This window comes from Plectropomus leopardus, chromosome 15 (assembly GCF_026936395.1).
Source record: "Plectropomus leopardus strain MGB_pleo_1.0 chromosome 15, ASM2693639v1, whole genome shotgun sequence".
NCBI lineage: Eukaryota > Metazoa > Chordata > Actinopteri > Perciformes > Serranidae > Plectropomus > Plectropomus leopardus.
In genome coordinates, this window is record NC_142190.1 from 15,011,126 (window position 1) to 15,034,557 (window position 23,432).

At 40.7% G+C, this 23,432-nt stretch overlaps 1 protein-coding gene across 3 annotated transcripts in view; it reads right to left on the bottom strand.

The window, feature by feature from the left end:
• The window catches only part of fnip1 (folliculin interacting protein 1), a 45,668-nt gene that overhangs the window by 15,596 nt on the left and 6,640 nt on the right, over nt 1-23,432 (bottom strand). Inside the window, exons 1-11 of one of the 3 annotated variants that reach the window (XM_042500001.2) lie at nt 18,787-18,993; nt 13,942-14,071; nt 9,133-9,270; nt 8,908-9,008; nt 8,573-8,647; nt 8,148-8,239; nt 6,964-7,047; nt 4,246-4,317; nt 2,534-2,669; nt 941-1,142; nt 287-372 (exon numbers count right to left, since the gene is read on the bottom strand). In XM_042500001.2, the coding sequence (XP_042355935.2) occupies nt 287-372; nt 941-1,142; nt 2,534-2,669; nt 4,246-4,317; nt 6,964-7,047; nt 8,148-8,239; nt 8,573-8,647; nt 8,908-9,008; nt 9,133-9,270; nt 13,942-14,071; nt 18,787-18,914 (1,244 nt within the window). In that variant the 5' untranslated portion in view covers nt 18,915-18,993. Of the gene's footprint in view, nt 1-286; nt 373-940; nt 1,143-2,533; nt 2,670-4,245; nt 4,318-6,963; nt 7,048-8,147; nt 8,240-8,572; nt 8,648-8,907; nt 9,009-9,132; nt 9,271-13,941; nt 14,072-18,786; nt 18,994-23,432 lie in introns of those variants that run through there. The other 2 variants (XM_042500002.2, XM_042500003.2) reach the window with 2 other exon arrangements.

Sequence of the window (23,432 nt, forward strand, 5' to 3'; positions counted from 1 at the left end):
AGTGACTGTGTTTGGCTGTTTGTGTCCCATTTGAAACATATTCCTTTAATTCATGCCAAATTGCTGAATCCTCGTGTTGTGTTGCAGGATAATTTTAGTTATAAAATGATAAAGTAATAAAGTAAGTGATGTGATACTGCTGGCATAAACACTCCCTAAAAAGGTCAACTATGTTGACACACAAGCACCCATGTTAATCATGTTTGCCAGTTTGGCTGTGAGAGAAATAAGGAAAAAAAATAAGCATGACTGTGCAATAGTGAGTGAATTTGTGTTGCTGCCTAACCTGAACTCGTTGAGTCCGTCCACCATCCGACTGTAAGCCAAGGCCCTCTGACTGGCATCAGCTGACCGCCGACTCATCTTCATGGCCTTGAGAGTGAAACGACACGCATGCACTTTGAGATATTTGGCACTGACGCTGACAAACAAAGTTAGAGGAAAGGTTGAGCAAAGAATTTGTGAGGGAGAAGAGAGGAAGGGGGGATTGGAGGTAAGATGGAGGGTAAAACTGGAAGTCACCCAGAGCTCTGATGGTGCCAACAACAGACACCAGTAAACAGAACCACAGATATACAAGGTATGACCATTGACCCGTCAATCTGACAGCAACTCTGCTCATTACAACAGCAAACGGTGTAAGGTTTGCATACGATACTATTCATGTCTTACTGCTAAATAGATTTCACTGACAGGCTTATCTTCACCGTGTCAATCAGGGACATGATCAAGAATACAAACACAGGAAAACCATCATCTCCCATTGAAAACTGTAAAAGGAAACAGACTAACACATCAAAACATTAATGTATGAGGAGTAAATAAAACAATGTTGACATCACAAAAAAAACAACAAATCACAAAACACAAAAAATCCCAACACAAAACACAACTTTTGCAAATACAACACCTAATTGGTCTATAATCGCACTTCATTCACCTGTTCAATAGCACTCTTGAGTTTGTTCATGTGGCTTTCAAAGAGGGGGAAGTGGGAGAAAAAGAAATCTTGGAAGCGGTTGTTCTCCTCAGGGTTGGGGGACAGCATGAAGATGACACCAATGGCAATCTTCTTCTTACGAGCCACGCCAAGGCTTGGACCACCACTTTCATCAGACATGTTGAAGCTCTCCTCTACTGACCTGATCGGGACAGAACACACATGGAGTAGACTTCAGGCCAGAGGAAGATAGAAATCCTGACAAATGTGTGCAGCTGCTCAAACTTCTTTGTGTTTACTAACATTTGAATCTAAATCCTTGGATTTTTGCTTAGTTAAGTTATACCTTACCTTACATATTGCATCCCTTGTTAGGGTTTCCTTTGCCAAGTATCTCTCTTGTATTTTTACAGCAGGTAGAAATACAGTTAATACTGTTAACGACTGTAGATATGACCAGTAAATATTCTACATAAAACAAACCTTTTTACCTGTTAGATTACTTAAGCCAAAAAAATATACTTAGGTATATCTGTTAAGCAAAGAAATATGTAAAAAGATTTTTAATCCTAGCTTTTTTAATTATTTCAGCTGAAGCGCCTGGAAGATTAGAGCATTCATAGGCTGACAGCTGCATTTAAAGTGACAGGCCAACACAGCATCCTGTCTAGTCACAGCACTGTGTGTGTGTGTGTGTGTGTGTGTGTGTGTGTGTGTGTGTGTGTGTGTGTGTGTGTGTGTGTGTGTGTGTGTGTGTGTGTGTGTTCCTGAGTGCCGTTATTAGTGCATAGCAGCGGTGTGTGTCACTTTCCCAGCTGCCTGCTGGATTCTGTGGAAGTCCTAGCAAGATAAACTTTACAAAAGCTTGTCAGAGGCTCTAAACAAGGAAGAAAAATGGAGGGGTCACAAATGGGGAGAGACTCTGTTAAGTGTGTGTTTGGGAGTTTAAACACTTGCTTCCCTCTCCTAAGCGACACTTCAAACTCCTCTCTGGGTCCGTACTGATGCTGTGTTTTTTGCGACAAACAAATCCTGTGTTTTTTTAATGTAGCCATGCAGAAGGCGTGCTCAAAAGTGTTAGCAACACCTGTTTTAAAGGGCACAAAGGCTTCCTTTTGAGATAAACAATGTTCAAATTTTGGATCACAGCATCATGCACCGCATGCCATGTGAAGAGGAAGACTTTTCATAGCCAGTAGATATCTTCCCTTTTTCTTCTGAAAATGTAAGTCCATGACAGATATGGGGAAGAAGTTGATCATTTTAGTGCAGGACTACCCAGAGCCTTACATCCATCCAACACACTTGAAAAAAACACCTGGAAGAAGATCTGCTGCGAACTTCAAATTTCTGGTACGTGGACTATGATATAGTTATGGTCACTTAACAACTGTCTCTAAGCCTTCGAAAGTTAGCACAGAGTAGGCATCACACTTTGCAGGTGATCAAAGATGCAGCATGTGTCCTGGCCGTGTGTGCATGTATGTGTAAGACTTCATGCTCTATAGTTGTTTTGGTATGCATGTACAATCAATATGCCTTTGACCACATACCTTGCAAGGGTGTGTACATGTGTGATTGTATGCTTCTCACCATCGAGGGAAGACACCATTTTCCAGGCTGGTGGTTTGGCTGCGGAGCCATCGGCGCTGGTAACTGGACGCACAACTGCTGGTCAGGGAGGAGCCAGGAGATGGGAAGGGAGTGATCAACAGGCTGCTCAGAGAAGCTAAAGAGATGGAGGATAGGGTTGAAGGTGGATAAAGAAGAGGTGCAGCAATTAGGAGAACAAGAATGAGGAGAAGGAGTGCGAGGTGCGTAGGGTTACTCATTCTGAACGGCATATTTTGCACACACACATTCACAAACTACCACACAGAACTAGACAGAAATCCTGTGGACAGTAACTGTTCTTACCAAGACAAACAACAAAAGAAAAGGTCAAACATACAGCAAACAAAACACAAACACACTCAATAACACATCCTAACACACAGAGCCGCACACAAAACTCTTTTCCTCAATCGCATCGTTCATATGAGTTCTAATATCAGTTAGCCTGCTAGCGGTCACATGCTGCAGTTGAACAACCTGGCTTTACACCAGGCTGACATGGTCATGACGCGCGCACACACAAACACACACACGTCCTGATCAATGGGTTATTTGCAGCCCAGACAGTACGGACTGATCAATGGTCACAAGAACCATTTAGGCAGTGTTTGAACTTTAGTGCTCGTAAAGTGATAAAGAGAGATCTTCACATAACGTATGAAGAGAAAGCTGTGCTGGAGAGTTTCAGAAGAGCTATATTAAAAAAAGGGGTAGCTAGGATGAGAGTTGGTGCCACAGAGGAACTTGTCTGTATTTTTGTGTGTCTAGCTTAAGAGCTCTTCTGCCCAAGCGCAGTGGGGAGGAGAGAGGGGAGGTGAGAAAACGAGGCTTGAATTAGAAGCTCATTTACTAGTAGCAGGTTTTGAGCTGCTATATTTAAGCCTCTGCATGTGACCTGGGTTTGAGCAGAAAGTGCAATTCCCCTCATACCAGTCATGCCAGTGGGGCATGGTGGTGTTTGTAGGGGGGTTAAGGGGAGCTAGGGGTCAGTTTCCATTGCACAAGGTTTTCCGGACCCCAGAGGCCCTGTAAACACCCCCACAGTGTCTCCCACTCACGCATAATTCATCTGTCTTTGTGGTTTTTGGTTATAAAACTTAAAACTTTTCAAATTTAGCAGTAGACAGAGGAATTTATCTCTTTGTTACCCTGTATCTCTCACCTGTCTCACTCTTTCTTTCCATACACACCTGTCAGCCTTGACAAGGTTCACCTATGGGTGGTTTTAATGAATGGAAAACTGCGCGCATGTGTGTTTGCATGCCATATTAGTGAAGTCACAGCTTAAGGACCACCAGTTAAAGCAACCAGGGCTTATGTAACTGTTCACGCTATTGACCTTAAACACTGGAATTAAGGACGGTCAACCATTTTGACCCACAAATTTAAAAAATGATTAAAAAAAACCTAATTATTCACATCATTTGTGTTTTGGGCAAACAATGGGACCCAGCATGATTGAAAACATTTGTTGGAACCTATGATGTGATGTTATGATGTTTTGAATTGAAAGGAAGAGACTCTGTGAGGTGTAATAGTCCAATAATTTCCTGACGTACACTTTATCTTCTCTGTTCCTTGGCCTCTCTGGTCTTGACAAGAATAAATGTAAACCCAATTCAAAGCAAGCACACCTAATGATGTCAAGTGTAGGTTAATCCGGGCTTTGGCTCCTAGTCTTATTAACCTACCTGACCTGGCGATGCCGCTGTCCCTCTCGTCGTAAAGCCCTCGGCCAGGCATGTCCATGGGGTGACTGTGGCCTGGAGGGAGGGAGGAGGAAGACAGAGAGAGAGAGAGTGAAGGATTGGATTAAGGGTAAAGGAAAGGGGTTGAGAGAGAGGGCAGAGGGAAACAAAGGTTAAAGGTAGATGAGTGACAAAGAGACAGAAAGGACAGATAGAGTCAGAGGGAGTCAAGAAAAAAAAGATGGAGAAGAAGATAGTAACGTATGGTAAAGGAAAGGAAAGGAAAGGAAAAATGGATAAAAAGGGACAAAATTAATATGCAAAAAGAACAAATGTGATCAACAAAATTACGTCACGCTGAGGATGTTCTTATCGACTCTAAGTCAGAGCCCTGTGATGCTCTTCTACTCCCCAAACAAATACATAGACTAATGCTTTTGGATGCTTTACTTGCTCAGCATCCATCCGAGCTATGCAAGAAAATCGCGTTTTTCCCCAAAGACCTGCGACTATTCTTCTTACTACTGTATTTACAACTGTGGGACTTGCAACGAGTGCTTGCTATAGTGTGACCTGAGACTGCATCATTATGTGTAATTGTTTCACAAAGTACATACAGTTAATTTAAGATCAAGTTGACAATGTTTGAAATGACAGCAAAAATTACAGCAAAAAGCAGCAGTACTGTAACAGGCGGTCGCTCACTCTTTTTCGCTATCTATAGCAGCTGCTACTGTGTTGATGTTGTTGTCTGTTTCTACAACAGACACCATAATATGGATGTCTATGAGCCCGTTTGCTTGTTCTCAAATGTCCTCCTTGTCAACACTTTGGTGTAAAATGGGGAAAATGTCAATGCTGCTCAAAGCAGAGAGGTGTGAAAACCACAACTGCAGCATTTCAATGTGCAGTTGAAAGCATAGATCTGGTTAAGATGATTAATGAGCATGTCAACATGAGCTTTTGTCGCAACACCGGTTTGTATGTGAGTGTACACTCCTTTGGCGCCATGTGCTTTATGACCATACCAACATTGCATAACTACACACCATGCCAACCTATGGTTTCCCTGAACAGGATTATGGGTAGGCAGCACAGTGCAGGGAGAAGCTCTTTTTATAAAACTCACCACCACTTTGCTACTTTTACCCTCCATGTGAGATACTGAGGGAGAAATAACCACTCAATACTTCTGACAAAGGAGCTCTCTGATCAGCAAAATTTAATAAATGAAGGAAATAATTGTAGCACAGTTCATTCTATTGCTGCAAGGTTGCTGTGTTAGAGTCAGCTGTTATTAAAAGTTATTGTAAGTTCTTGAAAGTAAAGACTTTGCATAACTATCTGGATTGTTCTGCCTAATAAATGCACACATAGGTAGTCTTGTTGCTTGTACTGTTACTTCTTGATCAAAAAGCTCCCCGGGAGAGATTAAGTTCATTTCCTTACAGGGTTGATACATGGGCAAAGTTTAAAGCAATGCTGCTTGCAGAAGTTATGCAGTACGCAGATATGGAAACTAATACTAATATCACACAGGTCGTAGGCTATGAAGAACAGGTTTTTTAGTGTGTCACCGGCGGTAATAACAGTCTAAGGATTCCCCACTGTGCCCGCTTACATTATATCCAGCATTTTAGGAATTTAGATTGTGACTGACATATTACTGTAAATGCAGTAGAGAAAGTGTGATATTAAGTAAACATCTACTTTCCTTCAACAAGTACCAACAAGCTGCCCTTGAACTTCTGTGACTTTGTAACTGTGTCTAACTGTATAGATGTGAGCGAGGGCATTCCCGAATGTGCACATGCATGCTGAGGTTTTTTTTTTTTTTTACTGTATCATTAAAATGTTTACAAGGAAGAAAACAAAAGCTTCTGTCAGAACAGCCCGCATACAGAATACTGAAGATGTTGTCATTGTCGATCGTTAAAACGTGCATAAAGTCTAAAATCATTGCCCAAGCATCACTGTCACTGAAAAGATATGATAGTTAAAGTATGTAAGAGAAGGACACAGAAAGAAGGGGGAGAGGTAACTGCAAAATCTTTTAACTAGAATTACAGCCACCGACACCAGTGAGAAACCATGCACACCATTTCTGCGTCATACGCCGGCAGGCTTGGGTCAGATAGTTCTGGCAGATATATTTCATGATTTGTTTGAGAAAACTTAATGGCTGACAGGTGAAGTTGTCTTATTTGACACTGCCATTAGCAAAAACAACGGAATAGACAGCGTTTGAAGGAGTACATATCCCTCTGTAATTTACTACGCAGCAGTTAGTGTTGTTTAGGTTCTCTGCCAATTTCAAGCGAATCAGCATTTGTAAATAAAGTTCACAGCTCGTTTAATGATGTGAATGTCTTGGAGCAGGGCAGAGAACGGCATTTTCACAGTTGTGTGGTGCCACTTGGATTTGAAACCAAATGTTCTCACCTGCCCAAATGAACTAATTTTAGGGAAGACATCATTTTGTTTTTGAAGAACATACCAGACATGCGTGGTGGGAACCACCTCAAAAAAAGTTTCTGCAGCTTCTGTCTGACCCAAGTTATTTACAGACGTGCTGTGATAGTGCATGCTATGACTATGGCTACCACTTCTAGTGCAAGAATCACCACACAGGCATGCAGCCGCTGAGAGTCACTGCAACTACAGCCTACACACACGCATGCAACTGGCACACATCAGTCATGGCCAGTTTAAAGCGCCAACCTGAAAAGAAAGATGCGCTCTTGATGAGGCGCAGAGGGCCCTGTTCAGAGAAGGCCCGTCGAGGGCTGCAGAGCTGAGAAAATCCTGCGCAGCACAAACAAAAACATGGAAAAGAAGAAAGGGAGGAAGAGGGAGAAAAGACAAAAAAAAAAACATGGACCGTGGTTAGTGAATGAGTTAAGGAGGAAAGCTGGCTGCCTCCTGTTGTCTGACCACCTCGTAGCAAAACAACTGAGTTACAGGAGCTTTTTAGTCTGGAATGAAATAACGACCATCGTATGGTGGGTCAGTCAGTAGTATAGACCAACAAAAAGGCTTTTACCACTCACAGAAAAGGCAGCTGATCAAACAAATGAATTAGGACAGACTTTACATCTCTGGAGAAGATATTTGTCTTTTCTGTGAGGATCGCAGAGAAAATGCACAAAATGATAGAGTTTGCCAACAGTTGTTTATTCTTATATCCTTCTTTTTATTGGGAGCCCGTTGTACTCTAAGACAGACTTTTGGATGGTTTGCTTTCAGTTTTTCAGAAAGAATAGTTGTTTTTAGCAGAGTTTCGCCATGAGTAACATTTACAGTCACCATGTGTTTCAGTGAAGCACCAGACATGTCACAACAGATATACTGCTATGAATGTTTAATATGATAATGGTTGATTGTGCAAATTTGCTGAGGAAACTTTTCCAGCTTGAATGTTCTCCAACTGCTCATGAAGTTAGTGCAGGGGGAGCAGTAAGGGAGAGCTGTTGGCAGAGACTATCCAGCCTGGTTTGTATTCAAACAGGAATGTTAAAGAGTCAGAAAGCAAGAAACAAAATCAGCTAATTGCTCACAGTTTTACCAAGGCACTTCAACTGTGATCAAACTGACCATAAGTTTAAATTCAAGCTGCACTTGGTCTTAAGCTGCAAATATTCATACTAAGTCATATAGATAATGATTTCTCCTTTAAGTTGTGAGTTATATTTTTCCAGGGGAGTTATAAGTAAATAGTTAAAAAAGGCAACATAAGAACCTTAAAGAGACTGATTGAAAATGTAGATGTAAATGCTCTACAAGCCATTTCAAGAGGACAGTAAGGCCATCGAGTGTTTGACTATAATCAAAACTACTTCCAATCACAAGTGATTGTCACTGGCGGCTAAGAAAGGTTTGGTGTGACACTGGGTTTCTGTGATTACCTATGTTGCCTAGGAGGCTGTTGGGCCCGGTGTTCTGATCAGGCCTTAGGGTGTTGCTGTCCTGTCCAATGAACTCAAGGCTGTCCTGTAACCTGCACAAGATCAGAAAACCAGGACTAAAAGTTAGGAGGTTAATACAGATGATTTTATAACAACATTTACTCGCAAAACAATCATGCTGTAAAAATACTGTTTACAAGTGTGAAAGACAAAATGTTTCTTCAGCATTCAGTCTATGCCACTATTGAAAAAGAATGTGTTCAACTAAATGAAGAGAGACAGAAAGACACTGAGACACTTTAACAGGGAATATAGACAATAACTGACAAAAAGATGAGTGTGTCTCCATGTGCTGGCTATTGAAAGAAGCTGCCATAGGAATCAGAGCGAGAAGTGTGTGTTGATAAGCATGTGTGTGTGCTTACGTGTTGAGGCTGCCGTACACACTACCTCCCGTCCTGGCTGTGAAGACCTTACTCAGCATCAGCTGAGGTGGTGATCTGATAGAATGATAGCGCAAGGACAAAGATCATCAGCATGTGCACTCAGTTCATGTGCACGTTTGCACATCTTTCACACCTGACCTCATTTGTCTCTTTTTCTAACACCCATAAAATACATCCTAAAATACATGTAAAATGTTTGTCTACTCCATTGCATGTGTTTCATTCCTATATTAAAGGGCAAAAGACTTTCAAAGGATGGGTTTTCTTTATATGTCAGTATCAGCTATGAGGAAAACCTCTCATATCCTCTTCACCTGATCTGGTGGATTTTTAGCGTGGAACCTTTGTAGCTCATAGCCACGGAGCCAAACATCATTTCCCCCAGCATAACCACATCAGAGGAACACCTTGAACCCTGGTGAGGTGAGGAGAGGAGGAGCAAACGTTTTTGTTGTTGTTGTTAACTTTAAAGAGCAATGACCTACAAAGAGAGCTTCAGATTTTCTTGTCTATGCATGTAAGTACAAGACATGTGTTACCTGGAAGCGGAGGCCCTGCTCCTTTGTTTCTTTACTTTCTGAGGTGCAGGAGGAGGAGCTGTCCAGGGAACTGCTGCTGCCTCCAGTAGGACGGAGCTGGCAGCATTTCCCGAACATCTTCACCTGGCCCTCAGTGCTCTATAAGGTAATAATACAAAAAACCCCAAACATTAAAGGCCAAATACCATTAACACAGTCTCATTTAACTCTGCAGAAGCTTTAAGTTACATCAGAAAATCACAAAACATCAATTACACAATCCTCATTTTACCATAATATATATGTGAGCTTATAGAGTTTGATTTTAAGATGAAAAAGTACCACTATTCACCGCTTTGTCTGCAGCCATTGACAATGTCAACAAATTTTAGCAGCCTGTGAAAACATACCAATTGGTGGAAGACAAAGCATACCAGCCATTTCTATCATTTTTTTCTCCTTTCAAAAATAGAGAAACCTACAAAATGCCCTTCTTTTCACTATGAATATGATGCAGCAATGGCTAAACTTTTGCTTTTAGTTGTTTTTTTTTTACTTCACATCCCTGTAAATACTAAACAACTTAACAAAACAAATGTGCAAAAACTAAAGCAACGAATATGAGCTGGGCTATTTTGTGCAAATGAAGTCACAGAGACAGATGCAGACATTCATGTATTTGGTTATTACAAGGCTTACGCTCTTTAAAGTGGGAACACCCCATACGTGTGGGAATAGATAACAAAGTCGAGAGGATTTTATTGCAGGGGGATTTCAGTTATGGAAGCCTCTGCTAACAACAAAATAATGAAAGAAACCGACTGAGAAACCCACTGCAGCTACAAAAAGTCACATTTCTGTCTAATTTCACCCTGATGCCCTGCATTTCAACAAGTTCCCAAAATAAAAGTAAAAATAAGTCACTGGCCCACATCAAGTAAATGTAAATGAAGTTGAATTGTTCGGGTCAAAAAACCATAGAAACCTGATCTAGAAGCACTTGTGTAAACAGCAAACTAAAAGCAATGTGAGCTCAATCAGCCTGTGTCATGTGCCTTCTTAACTTGGCAGCCTATTCAAGAGGAATGCATTTGGGAGGGCAGGGAGCAGAGGGGGAGTGTGTGTGTGTGTGTGTGTGTGTGTGTGTGTGTGTGTGTGTGTGTGTGTGTGTGTGTGTGTGTGTGTGTGTGTGTGTGTGTGTGTGTGTGTGTGTATGTTAGCTAGGCTCTGGTAATGGCTCACTTGAAACCACTGTCGCTGCCAATGTAAGAGAGGAAGAGAAAGGAGGGGAAAAACAAGAGGGAGACAAAAAGAAAAAGGAGAAAAGGAAAACAGGCAGAGGAAGAAAGATTGTTGTTTTGACTGCATTCTGCTCTTTTACACAGAACATTAGTAAACACTATAAACATGTTTGCAACTTTCTGTGTAATTTTCTTGTTGATTTTTGTCACAAAAATACATGCTAATGAAGCCACGCTGATTCTGGGCAAGTGTGTGTTTCAGTGTGTACATGGGTGTATGGGTGTGTGTGTGTGTGTGTGTGTGTGTGTGTGTGTTCGCTGCAGTGCAGTGTGAGGTGTGTACACAGAGGCCAGCAGCATGTGACTGCCAGTCATATGACTCTTTCGGGAACTCGTGAGCGAGCAGCACTGCAATCATCCCCTCCTTCCCTTTCCTGCTCCCTCTCTCCACCACTCCAGCTTCATCCCTCTCTTATTCTTGCAGCTTTCTTTCTCTCCTTTAATTCATCTGTTTCATTCTTGGACCAGATTTATCCTCTTTTCTATCTCCCACTTTCCTTACATTTTGTTCTTTTCCAACCAACCCCCTCTTTTCTTCATTCTTAACCCTTTCTTGCACATAGCATGCATGTGTGAACCATCCCTTGTTCCTCTATTCCTCACACTCTCTGACCCTTTGTGCTTTGTTTATTCCTGCTGTGGATCTCTCAAAAATAAATTCCTCTTAGTAGACAAAAAACAACAACAAGAAAAGACTAAATCAAGCCATCATGTGACAGAAGTCACACAGTAGCTGGCAAAGTCCTTGCGATGCAGAATGCACCAAAAATATTGACATCAGCCCAGGCAACACATATCACACTGACTCTTCTCGCTGCATTTCTCTATGCATTATCTGACTTTGTAAGACAAACGCACTGCATAACTCTTCCTGTTGCAGTTCTACATCTGGCAGCAGTCCAATCCAAATGTAGAGCTTCAGTAAATCCATGTGTATGAGTTGAGAAAATTGAGCAAACAGACAACCCAAATTTCAAAGTCAGGGTGTCTTAAGAGAGCAGAAGTGTGTGTGTGTGTGTGTGTGTGCGTGAGTGAGACAGAGAGATAGTTATGGGCATGATAATGAGGCAGATGGACAGGCAGATAAGAGAAGGTGAGGCAATTACAGAAAGAAAACATGGCCAAAAAAAGAGACAGATCAAAGAGGAAGTAAAAAAGACAAACATGCAAGTGCGGTGGAGGTGGAAGAGGTATGATGAGAGAAAAAGACTGACAGGAGTGACAGGGAGGTGTTGAGTGTCAAGAATAAGAAACTGCAAGACACTATGAAGATGGGTAAAGCATAGGTGAGGGGATTCCCAGAGGTCAGGCAATATGATATTATCACAATACAATATCATTGTGATTTTAAATGTGTTGTGATATGCTGAGAATTGCAATAAAATGTATTGTGAAAATGATCTCCCCCAAACGAAAACTTTGTCAACATTTGTATTATCGAATAAGATAAAGTTTTCAGTCTATTCAATTTACAACAGTCATTTTTATTGCAGAAAAATGTATCTATTGCATTGAGAAAAAAAAAACCAAAACCCAAATGATTATATTATTCTAGTAGGCTACCAAAAGTGTCATTACTATTCATGATATTATTCATTTATATAAGAAAAAAATCAATACTTGGCATCCCTGTAAAGATATAATATAATTGCCACACAAAAATATCTTGATACTATACTGTAGTGATTTTTTCCCCACCCCTATTGGAGCTGAGAGGAGACCCCCTAGACAGGTAAAAAGAGATTTAGCTAGATAGGTTTAAAAAGTGAAAGAGAGGATTAGAAATGAGTAGAGATGGGAAAAGACAGACAGACAGACAGACAGGTAAAGACAAATAAAAGGTAGAGAGTGACTGATTACAGAAGATAATGGGGGTAAGACCAAGATAACCGGATTCATTTACAGAAAGAGAGAACCATAATGAGGACACTTAAAAGAGACAGAATTAAGAAATAGTGAGACAGAGGGGGGAGACAGCTGATTTAGAGTGGAAAGATGCAGAGTGGAAGGAAAATTTAAAGCAGGTCAGACCAGAGCTGAGACAGATGAAGACAGACGGAGACACAGATGAAGACAGACTGAGACACAGAGAAAGACAGACAGTGAGTGACACTGCTGTCATGTGAGGATGAAAGAATGCTGCTTACACATGGGCTGTCAGCTGAGACTATTATTATTGGAGATAAGAGCTCCAGAACAAACCGGTCAGGGTCAGACAGAAACACACAGCAGCGTTATGAAAATATTAGGCATGTTGTTCAAAATTAAAAAGGAAAAAAGAGTGGTGACCATGTGTCACCATTTTGTGGGGCAGGAGAAAAAAAAGAAGAAAAATCAGCTAGCAGGTGCAGTATGGGCGATGCCGTACAACCAAAGCTGGTTGTCAAAAGACATAACTGATATGTTTAAAAGCTATTGTTGCACACACCCTGATAAAGACTGCTACACTGTTGTGAAGCAATTTTTATCATCATGTCTTACTGGCTAAAATGGGTGTGTTGGCAATTAAACATTGCTGATGCTCATGCGCTCACTGACGCACATAAACTACCTGTTTGACATAATGCCAAGGTGATATTTACCTTCAGATCAGCCTTACCCTGGAAAATTAATCATAAGACAAAACAGGACTCCATTAAGTCAAAACAGGACTGGATCTTTTGTTTTAGAAACTGCAGAGAAAATAAAACTTTGGATTCTAGGAAGCACTAATTCAACCAGTTATTGTGACAAACCTAGTTTTGGTGAAACAGATAAATTGAAGTTTGAATTTTTGAATTTTGATTTTTTTCTGTTATACACTCTGTCCTTTAAAAAAATAAAAAAATAAATTAAGCAAACATGATACATAAACAGGACTTGCACACAGTCCAAGGGGACACATTCCCTGCCTTCCACTCTTGATCCCACGGTCAGACGCCGTTCACCGTGGGGCAGTGAGGCGTCCTGTGGGATAAGTGGGATAAGGTGCAGCTTGTGGCTTCTGGACATCATAAAACAGTCACATGACTTCTGTTTTATGTTGCACCTCTGTTCACTGTCTCTGTGTTTGTGCTTTTGTCCGTCTCTACTCTTATCTTTGATCATCTATTCGGACTGTCTGTGAGCTTTAAAAGGTCAAAGTTTCTGCAGATTACAGAATGGCAAATATAAGATTTTAAATCCTAAATGCTGAATTCAACAAAAAAAGAAATAATGGCACCTGTGACTGAATAAAACAAATGAAGATGAACAATAACATATAGGCAATATAAAGAAGGTGAAACAGGAATATAGCTGATCAGGAATTTGCATTTTGACCATATTCAACAACATACTTTCCCATCTCATTTCAAATAAATTGTTCAAAATTTAAGAATTAAAAAGGACCTGCTGCTACTTTTCTGTATCAGTTGATGCCCGACATTGAAACAAGACCTGTAACAAACTGTCTTTTAGATAACACTTTAAAAAGACAAGGATGGGCCTCCAAATGACAACACACACACACACACACACACAAAAAAAAACAAACAAACATGTGACTCACGGTGATGGGGGTTTCCTCCGTGCCCCTCTTTTTGGCATTGGAGTCGAAGAGGACATTTCTGCCACGCCTCTCGCAGTCCTGGTACACTATCAGCCTGATCTGACTGGGCTCCAGCTGGGGGATTGGCCAGCTAAATGGCAGGGAGAAAGGATAGAGGAGAGAGGGATCCAAAGTGGGAGTGAGTGAGGACAGAGAAGGGATAGGATAGGATAGGAATAGACAGATGTAGGGAGAGTAGGACGAAAGGTGAGAAGGGGAAGGAAAAGTATACAATTAGTACAAATTAACTGACAAAGCGGCGCAGACCAGTTGAATAAAAAGGAGTGAAAAGTGAGGAAACATCTCTTTCATGCATGTCTTCCAGGAAATTTGCACATTAGAGACAATAAGGTCATGCTCCAGTAACAAAACACTTTCAAAACAATCTGGTGCAGCACAGTAATGAAAGAAGGTTTGGAGCAACAAAACACCTTTCACTGTAAATCTGAGCACGAACCCTTTACACTATGAAACTGATAAATGAGTACGAGTACATTCAAAATTGATGTAGTAGGGCCAGATATACTGTCTTTTTTAATCGATTTGATGTGCAAATTGAGTTCCCCTTTATATAAAGGGGAGCTCAATTTTTGGGCCAGTTTTAAGTACCTAATTTCTGCCAGATATCCATATGACTAGAGAAGTGGCTACACTCTGGAGGGAAAAGGTAGAAATGATGTACTATAGTCAGCTTTAAATAAATCTATTTGAGCCCTCATCCCTACCAGTGGGCATGGCAGAGTCTACAGACTCCACACCATGGCTACCATTCATCCATCTCATACCTCAACCAGTGGGGAGCTGGAGCAGCAAACGTATGCCAAGCCAACCTACTACCCACACACACACACACACCCACCTGCCACCACCTCTACAGATTTACAGGGTGCACAGATATAGAGCAGCCATTCACTCCAGACTCACATTAATTTTATTTCATCCAAGATAGCCAGGGAATTGAATACAGTACTTCACTGTTACTGAGAAAATTTGCCTGTGTTTGACATATTATGTTAGCAGCTCCTCCCTGCTCTACATTTAGTTACACATGACAATCACCTAGTATAACCAGTCTGCAGCTCCACTACATGAGTTGAGTCATCATTGACACTTTACTCAAGAAAATGAGCTTTATTCTGCAGCAAAGAGCCATCTCTCCCAAGGTAGTTCAATTGCATCAAATGTCTCTTTGCAAATAAATGCACTCACACATATGTCTTAACTGATTTGAAAACGCATCTTATCAATCTGATTCTTACTATAAGCATTGGGATAAATAAGACTTATGGTCATATTGAAGATTAGCTTTTTTAAATTGCTAGACTTTAGTACAGCTGCATTTCTTCTGGCAGGAAACACTGTCCAACAGTTAAGTAACTGTAAAGCTGTTTTTACTAGCGGCCTCTGCCCCATGGCAGTTGCTAGGTTACCTTCTTTTTCAACTCATCTTATTTAATGCTGGTCATCTTAAGCAATATTGTGAAGGATGACGTTGGATATTTACACCTCACTGTGGCTACTACCAGGCCCTCACAGGGCTCTGGCACTCCCCTCTGCTTGTGGGGGAAACTCGGTCCCTGGTTGATTTAGTAGGGGCTATAAAGATGACAGGGGATTGGACCGACAGATACAGGGTCGAGGATTTCTGTCTGACCTGATGGATAGATGGGTCAGGCAGATGGACACAGAGCTGGGCCTAAATATAGCCTTTTATTGGGGAGTGGGGAGCGTCATTAAACACGTGTTTATAGTATATGGGTTGATGGGGAGGGGTGGAAAAGGAACAGTTAATTCCTTTTTACTTGTCAACAAAATAGCACACATAAGCTTATATTCAAAAACAGCATTTCATCTGTTGGTCACTGAGCCTTGACGGGGCAGGGAATACCTTTGTGTTGGTGTGCGCTTCTGTGTGTGTGAGTGAGAGATGAAGTCTGTGTGTACATTGCCATGCATGTGAGCTACTATTTACCAAACACTGGTGTCAAAGTATGGCCGTCATTCTGCGAGGCAAAATTATTCAGTCTTGCGGGGGAGTAGGAGGAGGAGAGTCATGTGCTTTAGCCTGCAGCAGTGTGAAGTTGTCACACCAAAGTCATTTGTCAGATGGGGCCTTAAGAGGCAATTATACAAGAGTAACTTTGTGGAAGACTCATACAGTCAACACAGCACAATGAGCTGCTTCAGGATGGAAACATCTCCAGCATTCAATCCTGTATATCAAGGATTGAGCCTCTTGCCTTTCAACATGCAGCAAAATCACCATCTGAATTTAAATGAGACTTTGTGGGAATTAAACAGAATGAGCCACATTTCACTGCATGCCACTTCATACAGCTGTCATACATAGTTAGATGACTTTTGAAAAAAGATTAGATAAATGCAATTTTTAGATTAAATGTATCGACTCAACCTTTAGTAACATTAGCTAAGCTTGTTGGCAGTGTCAACAACTGAGATGGCTTAACTAGGGATATCCTGATCAAGTTTTTTTTTTTTTTGCCCTCAATCCGATCCGAGTCATTTAATGTTGAGTATCTGCCTATACTCCTCATCCGATACTTGTATTTACCTGGATAACACAGATGCACAATGCACACTTAAAATACTGTTTGTAAGTTAGTTTTATAAGTTATTGAAATCAGTCCAGTGTATATGCTTGCCTTGCCTTGCCTTGAGGCTAGGCCAATGTTAAATCTTTAGAAAGATGCTACTTCCACTGTGTCTGTAGGAGTCTCTGTCAGACACACATTCAGGATAATCTTCAACTTGTGTCTTCCTGTAGCTAGTAACACTTGCTCCATCTGCTCAGGAGGCTCCAATGGACCCTTGTAGACCTGGCCCAAGTTTTACTGCCCTCTCAGGTATGTGACAAGTTCGCACAAACAAACCAAAATCATGCACCATTTGTTGACACAGAGGGTTATTATCCAGGGGACTGGTGAAGTCCCATCATGCACGTTCTTCCTGCATAGTTCAGAGGTTATTGGTATGCTAACCACTGGTTGTTTGGAAGATTCTGACACTATTCAAGGAAAAACAAAAAAAAATGTGGGAAACTTCCAACAACTGTAATCTCATACTCCTTTAAGACAAATACAATGATGAACTGACTAACATATATCATTCAGCTAGGGTTTGCGTATTTGAATGTGACTAAGATACAACTCTATTGTTGTTGTTCTGCTCTTTTGTTTAGACTAATGGTTAAATGATTGATGGATTTTTCCTCCTGGTTTCAGTCTTAGGGAAGACCCAACCTCTTACCAGTCTGAGGGTTAAATGGGTGACGTAATGCCTGCCTGGCCAACATAAAGATCTCAAAATGCGTTGTCTGAGGCTGGGTCGAAATTCAGCTCATAGACTTGTGCCAAAGATTACACATCAGGCGGTCGTTTTAGTCTGTTACATGCTGCCTTGCAACTGGACTTTCATGATTGGTTTATTTATATTTTGGAGCACGAATATTTTGACATTGCTGTTGGTTTTCACATGTTCAGCACTTGTGCATCTTTATTTAGGTTGACAGTAGACAGAGGTAAATATATATATAAAGCCAATTATCATTAACTTGTTTTACCATTTTAAACCAATATTTGTTGTACTGATGCTTTTGAATGAACAAAAACTAAACTTGCACCCAATATGCATGATCCTGTTTAATTCCTGGTCAAATATGGGCGCAACAATTCCAAAAATGAGACGATGCTTCGTTGTTTTCAGATCAGCCCAGAGGAGATCTGCATAATTTGACACCGAGTTCACTGCTCCCTTTGTTTTAAACATAACAGAGAGAAAACACAGAGTGAGAGATGCACAGAAGAAGGAATAAACACAGGACAGAGAGCTAGAAAGACCACAAAAAAGGAAAGAGCCTTTTTTATAAACAGCAGCAAGCACAAAGTGAAAAATGTTTCCTAAAGTACGGAAACTCAAAGAATAAAAGCTGAGAACAAAAAAAGAAAATAAGAATGATAAAACAAAGAAAATACAGCTAAGGTTGATGCAGATAAAACCAAAATTGAATTTAAATAATAATGAAAAAAGCCCCCAAAAAACAGAAGCAAAAAACATCTGAGATACACAGAAAAGCATTTGAAAGAAAGACGGGGCAGAATGAAAGCAAAGGAGGAAGTATCCCATCAGTGAGCTTGTGACAGTCACAGCGCTGACAGAAGAGGGGAGTCATTCATAAAAGCAGCACATGACTTCATGACTGTTACATACTTGTACTGCTTTGACCTCGATTGTCTGAACCAAAAATGACTCAAAAATTCTTTCTAACGCACACGCATGCAGGTATCATTTCCTTGAACAACCTGTTGATCTAAAAACAAAAAAATCCCCAATGGCAACAGTTATATTTAGGTTGCATTTCAAAATGCCAAGACAACAAGCAAGGCCTTAACTGTTTTGAAATGATTCATCTTCTTCTTGGCAAAAGTTTTCCAATCTGAGATCACAGATATGTAAATCAGAAACTCTCTTAACTACAACTCCACCAAAACAGCACAAAGCCACACAGTTTTTTTTTCTTACGCAAATACACAAACAAAAAGATGCTCTTCAACTCAAACCCTAATCTTCATCATCTAACACTGACCTCAAATGATAAAATCAATCTTTAAAAGTACAGCTCTGCTACCTCAAAGTGAAAGTGCTATCCAGCTGGAAACAACCACAGGTCACTAACAGACAAGCACAAGACCAAACTTAAAAGAAACAACACAAACAAACCTTTTTTGACCAACACTACCATGCCCACTCAGACTCACGCAAGCCTGGTTAAATATTACCGACTCCTACCTGGGCATCATTGCGAGTCTGCCAGTCTTTCCCCAGCCCTCTCCCTCACTCTCTATTCCTCTCTCCTCTCCTCTCTTAGCCAAAGCAGGGTCTAAGAATAGCGGTGAACTAAATTCACACAACAACATGAGACTGTCAGGTGATCGCAGGAGCACTGTGTGTGCTGGACAGTACAGAGGCAGCAACAGCGGCGAGTCCGGACTCCTGACTGGCACAAAGCACTGTGATAAGAGAGTGACAGTGGGGGATGTGTTGTGTTTGTGTTTCTTAATCCCTCTCTTTTTGTTCCGCTCTCCCTTGCGTTCCCTCTCCGCTCCTTTCCATCGTTCTTTCTCGGATAAATTTAAAACATATATGCAAATAAACAATTCATCCACTTCCCAAAGAAGAAAGAGAAATAGCTTAAATAAACTACATCCTATTAAGTAAAAGCTGACCTGATATTGATTCCTCTTTAATTTTTGATGTACAAATAGATGAATGGTGGTTAATTTTGTGACAAATTAAAGCTTATTAAAGTCTGTGGAAAAGTGGGCAGAGAGTCAGAGAACTGAAACATTTCCTCAGATCTGTCACAAAAACTCAGTGCAAGTCACTGAACTTTAGTGATTGTGAGTTAGGTCATACGTATTGAGATGTATCATTTAATCAGAAAAGGATATATTAATCATTCTTCCGGGAAGTTAAAAAAAATAGAGAAAAAAGGGGGGGTGGAGGATACTTGCTTAACAGGCTGGTTGCAGGAGAAAAAAAAATGTGTCTGAGGTGCAAAAACATTTCTTGAACAAAATAATTATAAAATTTCACATTTCCAGTAGGGCTGTACCCAACTCAGAATTACACCAATTATGAATCAGATGTGACTGTTCAGCATGAATACTCGCCGATTTGTTCGAATGGGGTTCAGGTGACAGCAGCATTCACATAATGTAGTAAACAAGCCAAGTTCACTCTCCGAACTAATGCTTGCTAAATAAGCTAACAATGGATCAGAAATGTGCAACATTTTTTGCCAACTGTAGACGACTGTATCGTATTAAGATGCTGTCATCTGTAAATTCACCAATCTAAGCAGACGGCAGAAGATAATATTATCTCAGGCAAAGGCTCTCTTTCTTCAGGAAGCTGCCTTCACCTCAGATTCAATCTGGGTCTACAGCTGCCTGTAAGGGCGAGCAGCATTAAAGCAAGGAGTCATCACTCTGCAGCTTATTTTGGGGAACCAAACGTCCCCAGAAGTACACTGCACACTGACAAAAAAAAAGAAAGTTAGGCCTTCACTGTGATGCACTGAGAATTTCAGTTTCATAATAATGGCAGCCAAATATGTTGAAAATCTTTGATTCCTGGAGAAACTAATTAAAAAATTTCATTTGACAGTGAAACAGTTTGCAACAAGGAGGAAAAAAAAGCATCCATAGCTGCTCCTGGCTGAGGTGTATACTGATAAAGGTTAGCTATAACAAAGCAATCAAGTTTCCTTGACTGCAGTGAGTCTGACATCAGCCTACTTACTGACCTCAAAGAGCCCTCACTCTCTCTCCACTGCCACTAGAACATCTGTGTATGCATGTATGTGTGTATGTGTGTATGTGTGTGTGTGTGTGTGTGTGTGTGTGTGTGTGTGTGTGTGTGTGTGTGTGAGTGTTTGTCAGAGACAGAGAGACAGTTACATAAATATCCCCGCAGTCCAAGCTGTGTGACGTTCTTCCGACTGTGTTAGACAGAGGTTTCTGTTAGGTCCAGCCACAACATGGTATTTTTTAGAGACAATTTTGTGCCATTTCTGCTGCAGGAAACAGCTGATGCTCACTGCTGTCATAAAAAAGATTTTGACTGTACACCAACTTAATAAATAACAGAAACAAATCAATCATCTTGCATTCTCACTAACTTGTTTTTCTGGGTTGCATCATGACATTTAACTCGTAATGTCTTGTACCAGCTTAGCTACGGTTTCACTGCTGGCCCTGGTCTTGTAAGCCACTGCAGGTGATCTGAGAGATATTGAACACACTACAGCAGTGCTACCCAACTTATGGCCCGCGGGCCAAATCTGGTCCCTAACAGGGTGCCGGGTGGCCTCCCAACCATTTTCACAATGAATAAAATGATTTACATTGTAAAATGTTTGTTACTTTTAGTATAAAAAAGGTGCCAGAGTGCATGAAACAGCATCAAAATAGAGCTTTTTTTATCAAAAAAAAATTGCCAGTAGAGGATCTCCTGCACCCCTGACAGAGGTCTGAGCTAGGCCCCAAATGTCCTAAAATCCCAGAAATGTCCTGAAATCCTAGAAATGTCCTAAAATCTGAGAAACTGCCTAAAATATGACAATTGTCCCAAATGTCCTAAAATCCTAGAAACATATATGAGGCTGCTGTAACTGGCCCCTGGCCTCCTGTCATTTTGCAAAAGTGGCCCACAAGCAAGGCCAGTTGAGTATCCCTGGACTACGGTATAATGGGGGAAATATAAGACAATCAGTAGTGAAAACTAAAACATTAGCACAGAGCAATAAAAATACCCATGCTCATAATCTAGATGAACTAAAGCTAGTTCTCCATAAGGGTCGTCTGCTTTGTAGGTGATGACTGCTGAGGTGACCTGTCCGAAGAAGATAATGCCTGTCAAACTGATATCTCAACATTGTTAAACTAACTGTCAGCCATGTATTAAGCCACGTGTCTCACATTGGTTCCTGCACCTTCACAAATGATGCTTAACAGCTGTAATAAACATATATAACTCCCAGCTGCACTGTTATTTACAAGCTATAGCTTGTTCTGTGCTGTCTTGCCACTTTCCCACAATGAAAGTACACTACTACTACTAGATATATATCACTGGAGTGACACAGACAGACAGTAATCACATCTAATCTTTTAGATATCTGCAGCCTTATAGGGGCACTTTCTGCACGTACAGTCTCAGAAATGCATGGTTGAGCTAATACTTCCCACGGCCTGCCTCTTCGTCAAATCTGAAACCTTGCATGTTGAGATTGCTGTGCCTGTGTAATGCTATATGTGGTGAAAATTAACCCCAAATAGACGGAGCACTCCCTTGCTGCGGGAGAGCCCAAGTCCTAATTTATACAGGGTGAAACACAATACAGTCTTGTCACAGCGACAAAAGTGCTACCCTTCCTTGAGCTGACAATTGTTTTTGTGCTCTAAGTTCAAGTAAGCAGCAACTCCCTCAAAGAACTGGCCCTCATGATCTAAAAGCACCTGACTACCTGCATACCTGCTGGTTTCCCTGCTGGTTATGTTGCATTGAGGACTTCTGCATTCCTGCTATCACATGACTGAGAAGATGCTGCAACGCCCTGAGGTTACTGCACTCATAGTTATGACACATTCAAACAAAGGCAAATATCAGCTGGAACCTATCGGTACATTTTTAATGTCAAAAGGAGTCCAAGTCAAGTAGTAGACAATTGAGATGCTATGTAAAGGAGACCAGAGATCGTATATTTTTACAAATACCTAAGATTTAAATAAGCACACTGAAAAGAAAGTTAAGTCTGTGGACTAATATTTATCAGTATACTTTTGTGAAAATAATGTTTATCCTTTTGGGATAAAGTTTTTGCTGTCTGGAACTTCTTTTGGCCAGTATTCTCTTCAAAATGTCTTGCAACAAGCTATATATATTTATCATGTTTGTCATGTTGTCTCTGTATGCGCATGTGACTTCAAATGACTTTGTGTACACTATGGCTTACTTCTATGTCACAACTTCTGAATCAGCAACACATGACAGAAAATGAGTGATGAGAGTAATGAGCGTATGACTGTCTCACAAAAATCACATGAACGCATAATAGTGCAAAACAGGAGTGGTGGAAGCTATGTAGAAATTAAGGCGTGCCACCAATTTTGCTTCAAGGTAAAAAGGACATTTCCCTCCACTATACGACAACTGCGTGGATGTTTAACTTTTCTTTTCACTTAACTCCATTTAGTTATCAAAGGAGCAGAAAGTGTCAAATGATAAACTGATCAGCCTTAAAGTAAAGTGATTACTGTCTGTCAGCACATCCTGCCTTCTGTCAAACCACCTCCCCCACCTCCTTCCCTGTCATGTCTCTCTCTCTCTCATCTAAACTGAAAGTAGGCTAATTAGGCAATGTGACTTTTTGGTTTGACTTTCAGGATCCCAATAGATGAACTAATCACACTGCTGGTTATCTATGGACGTTCAGTGCTACGTCACTTTGTCTGCCCTGTGCCAATAAAGGTGTTGTGATTTACTAAACAGGGTTGCATGTACATGTTTTTAATCATAAATTCACCTCTATGGTAAAAAAAAAAAAAAAGTGAATGAGCATGCCATATAACTTTACAGTGGAAGTTGTCATCTCAAGCACCTTTATATACTGTGATGGCATGTTTTTTGTCATTGTAATGAAAACAAATGGACTCATATTGGGGTAAAAGGCTAGGATACAGATTAGGAGTAAATTATCACTGGTGTTTCCAGTAAATTACTGAACTAGGTAAAACAGAAACAATGCTCTAGAACGCATCCCTTTCAGTGAAAAATAGTCCTGAAGATAAACTCAAATGAACCTTAAATGCTCAAAAGAAACATATCCCTTAGGCTCATCTTTTCTCAAATTGGCCCCAGTTTTTTACTTA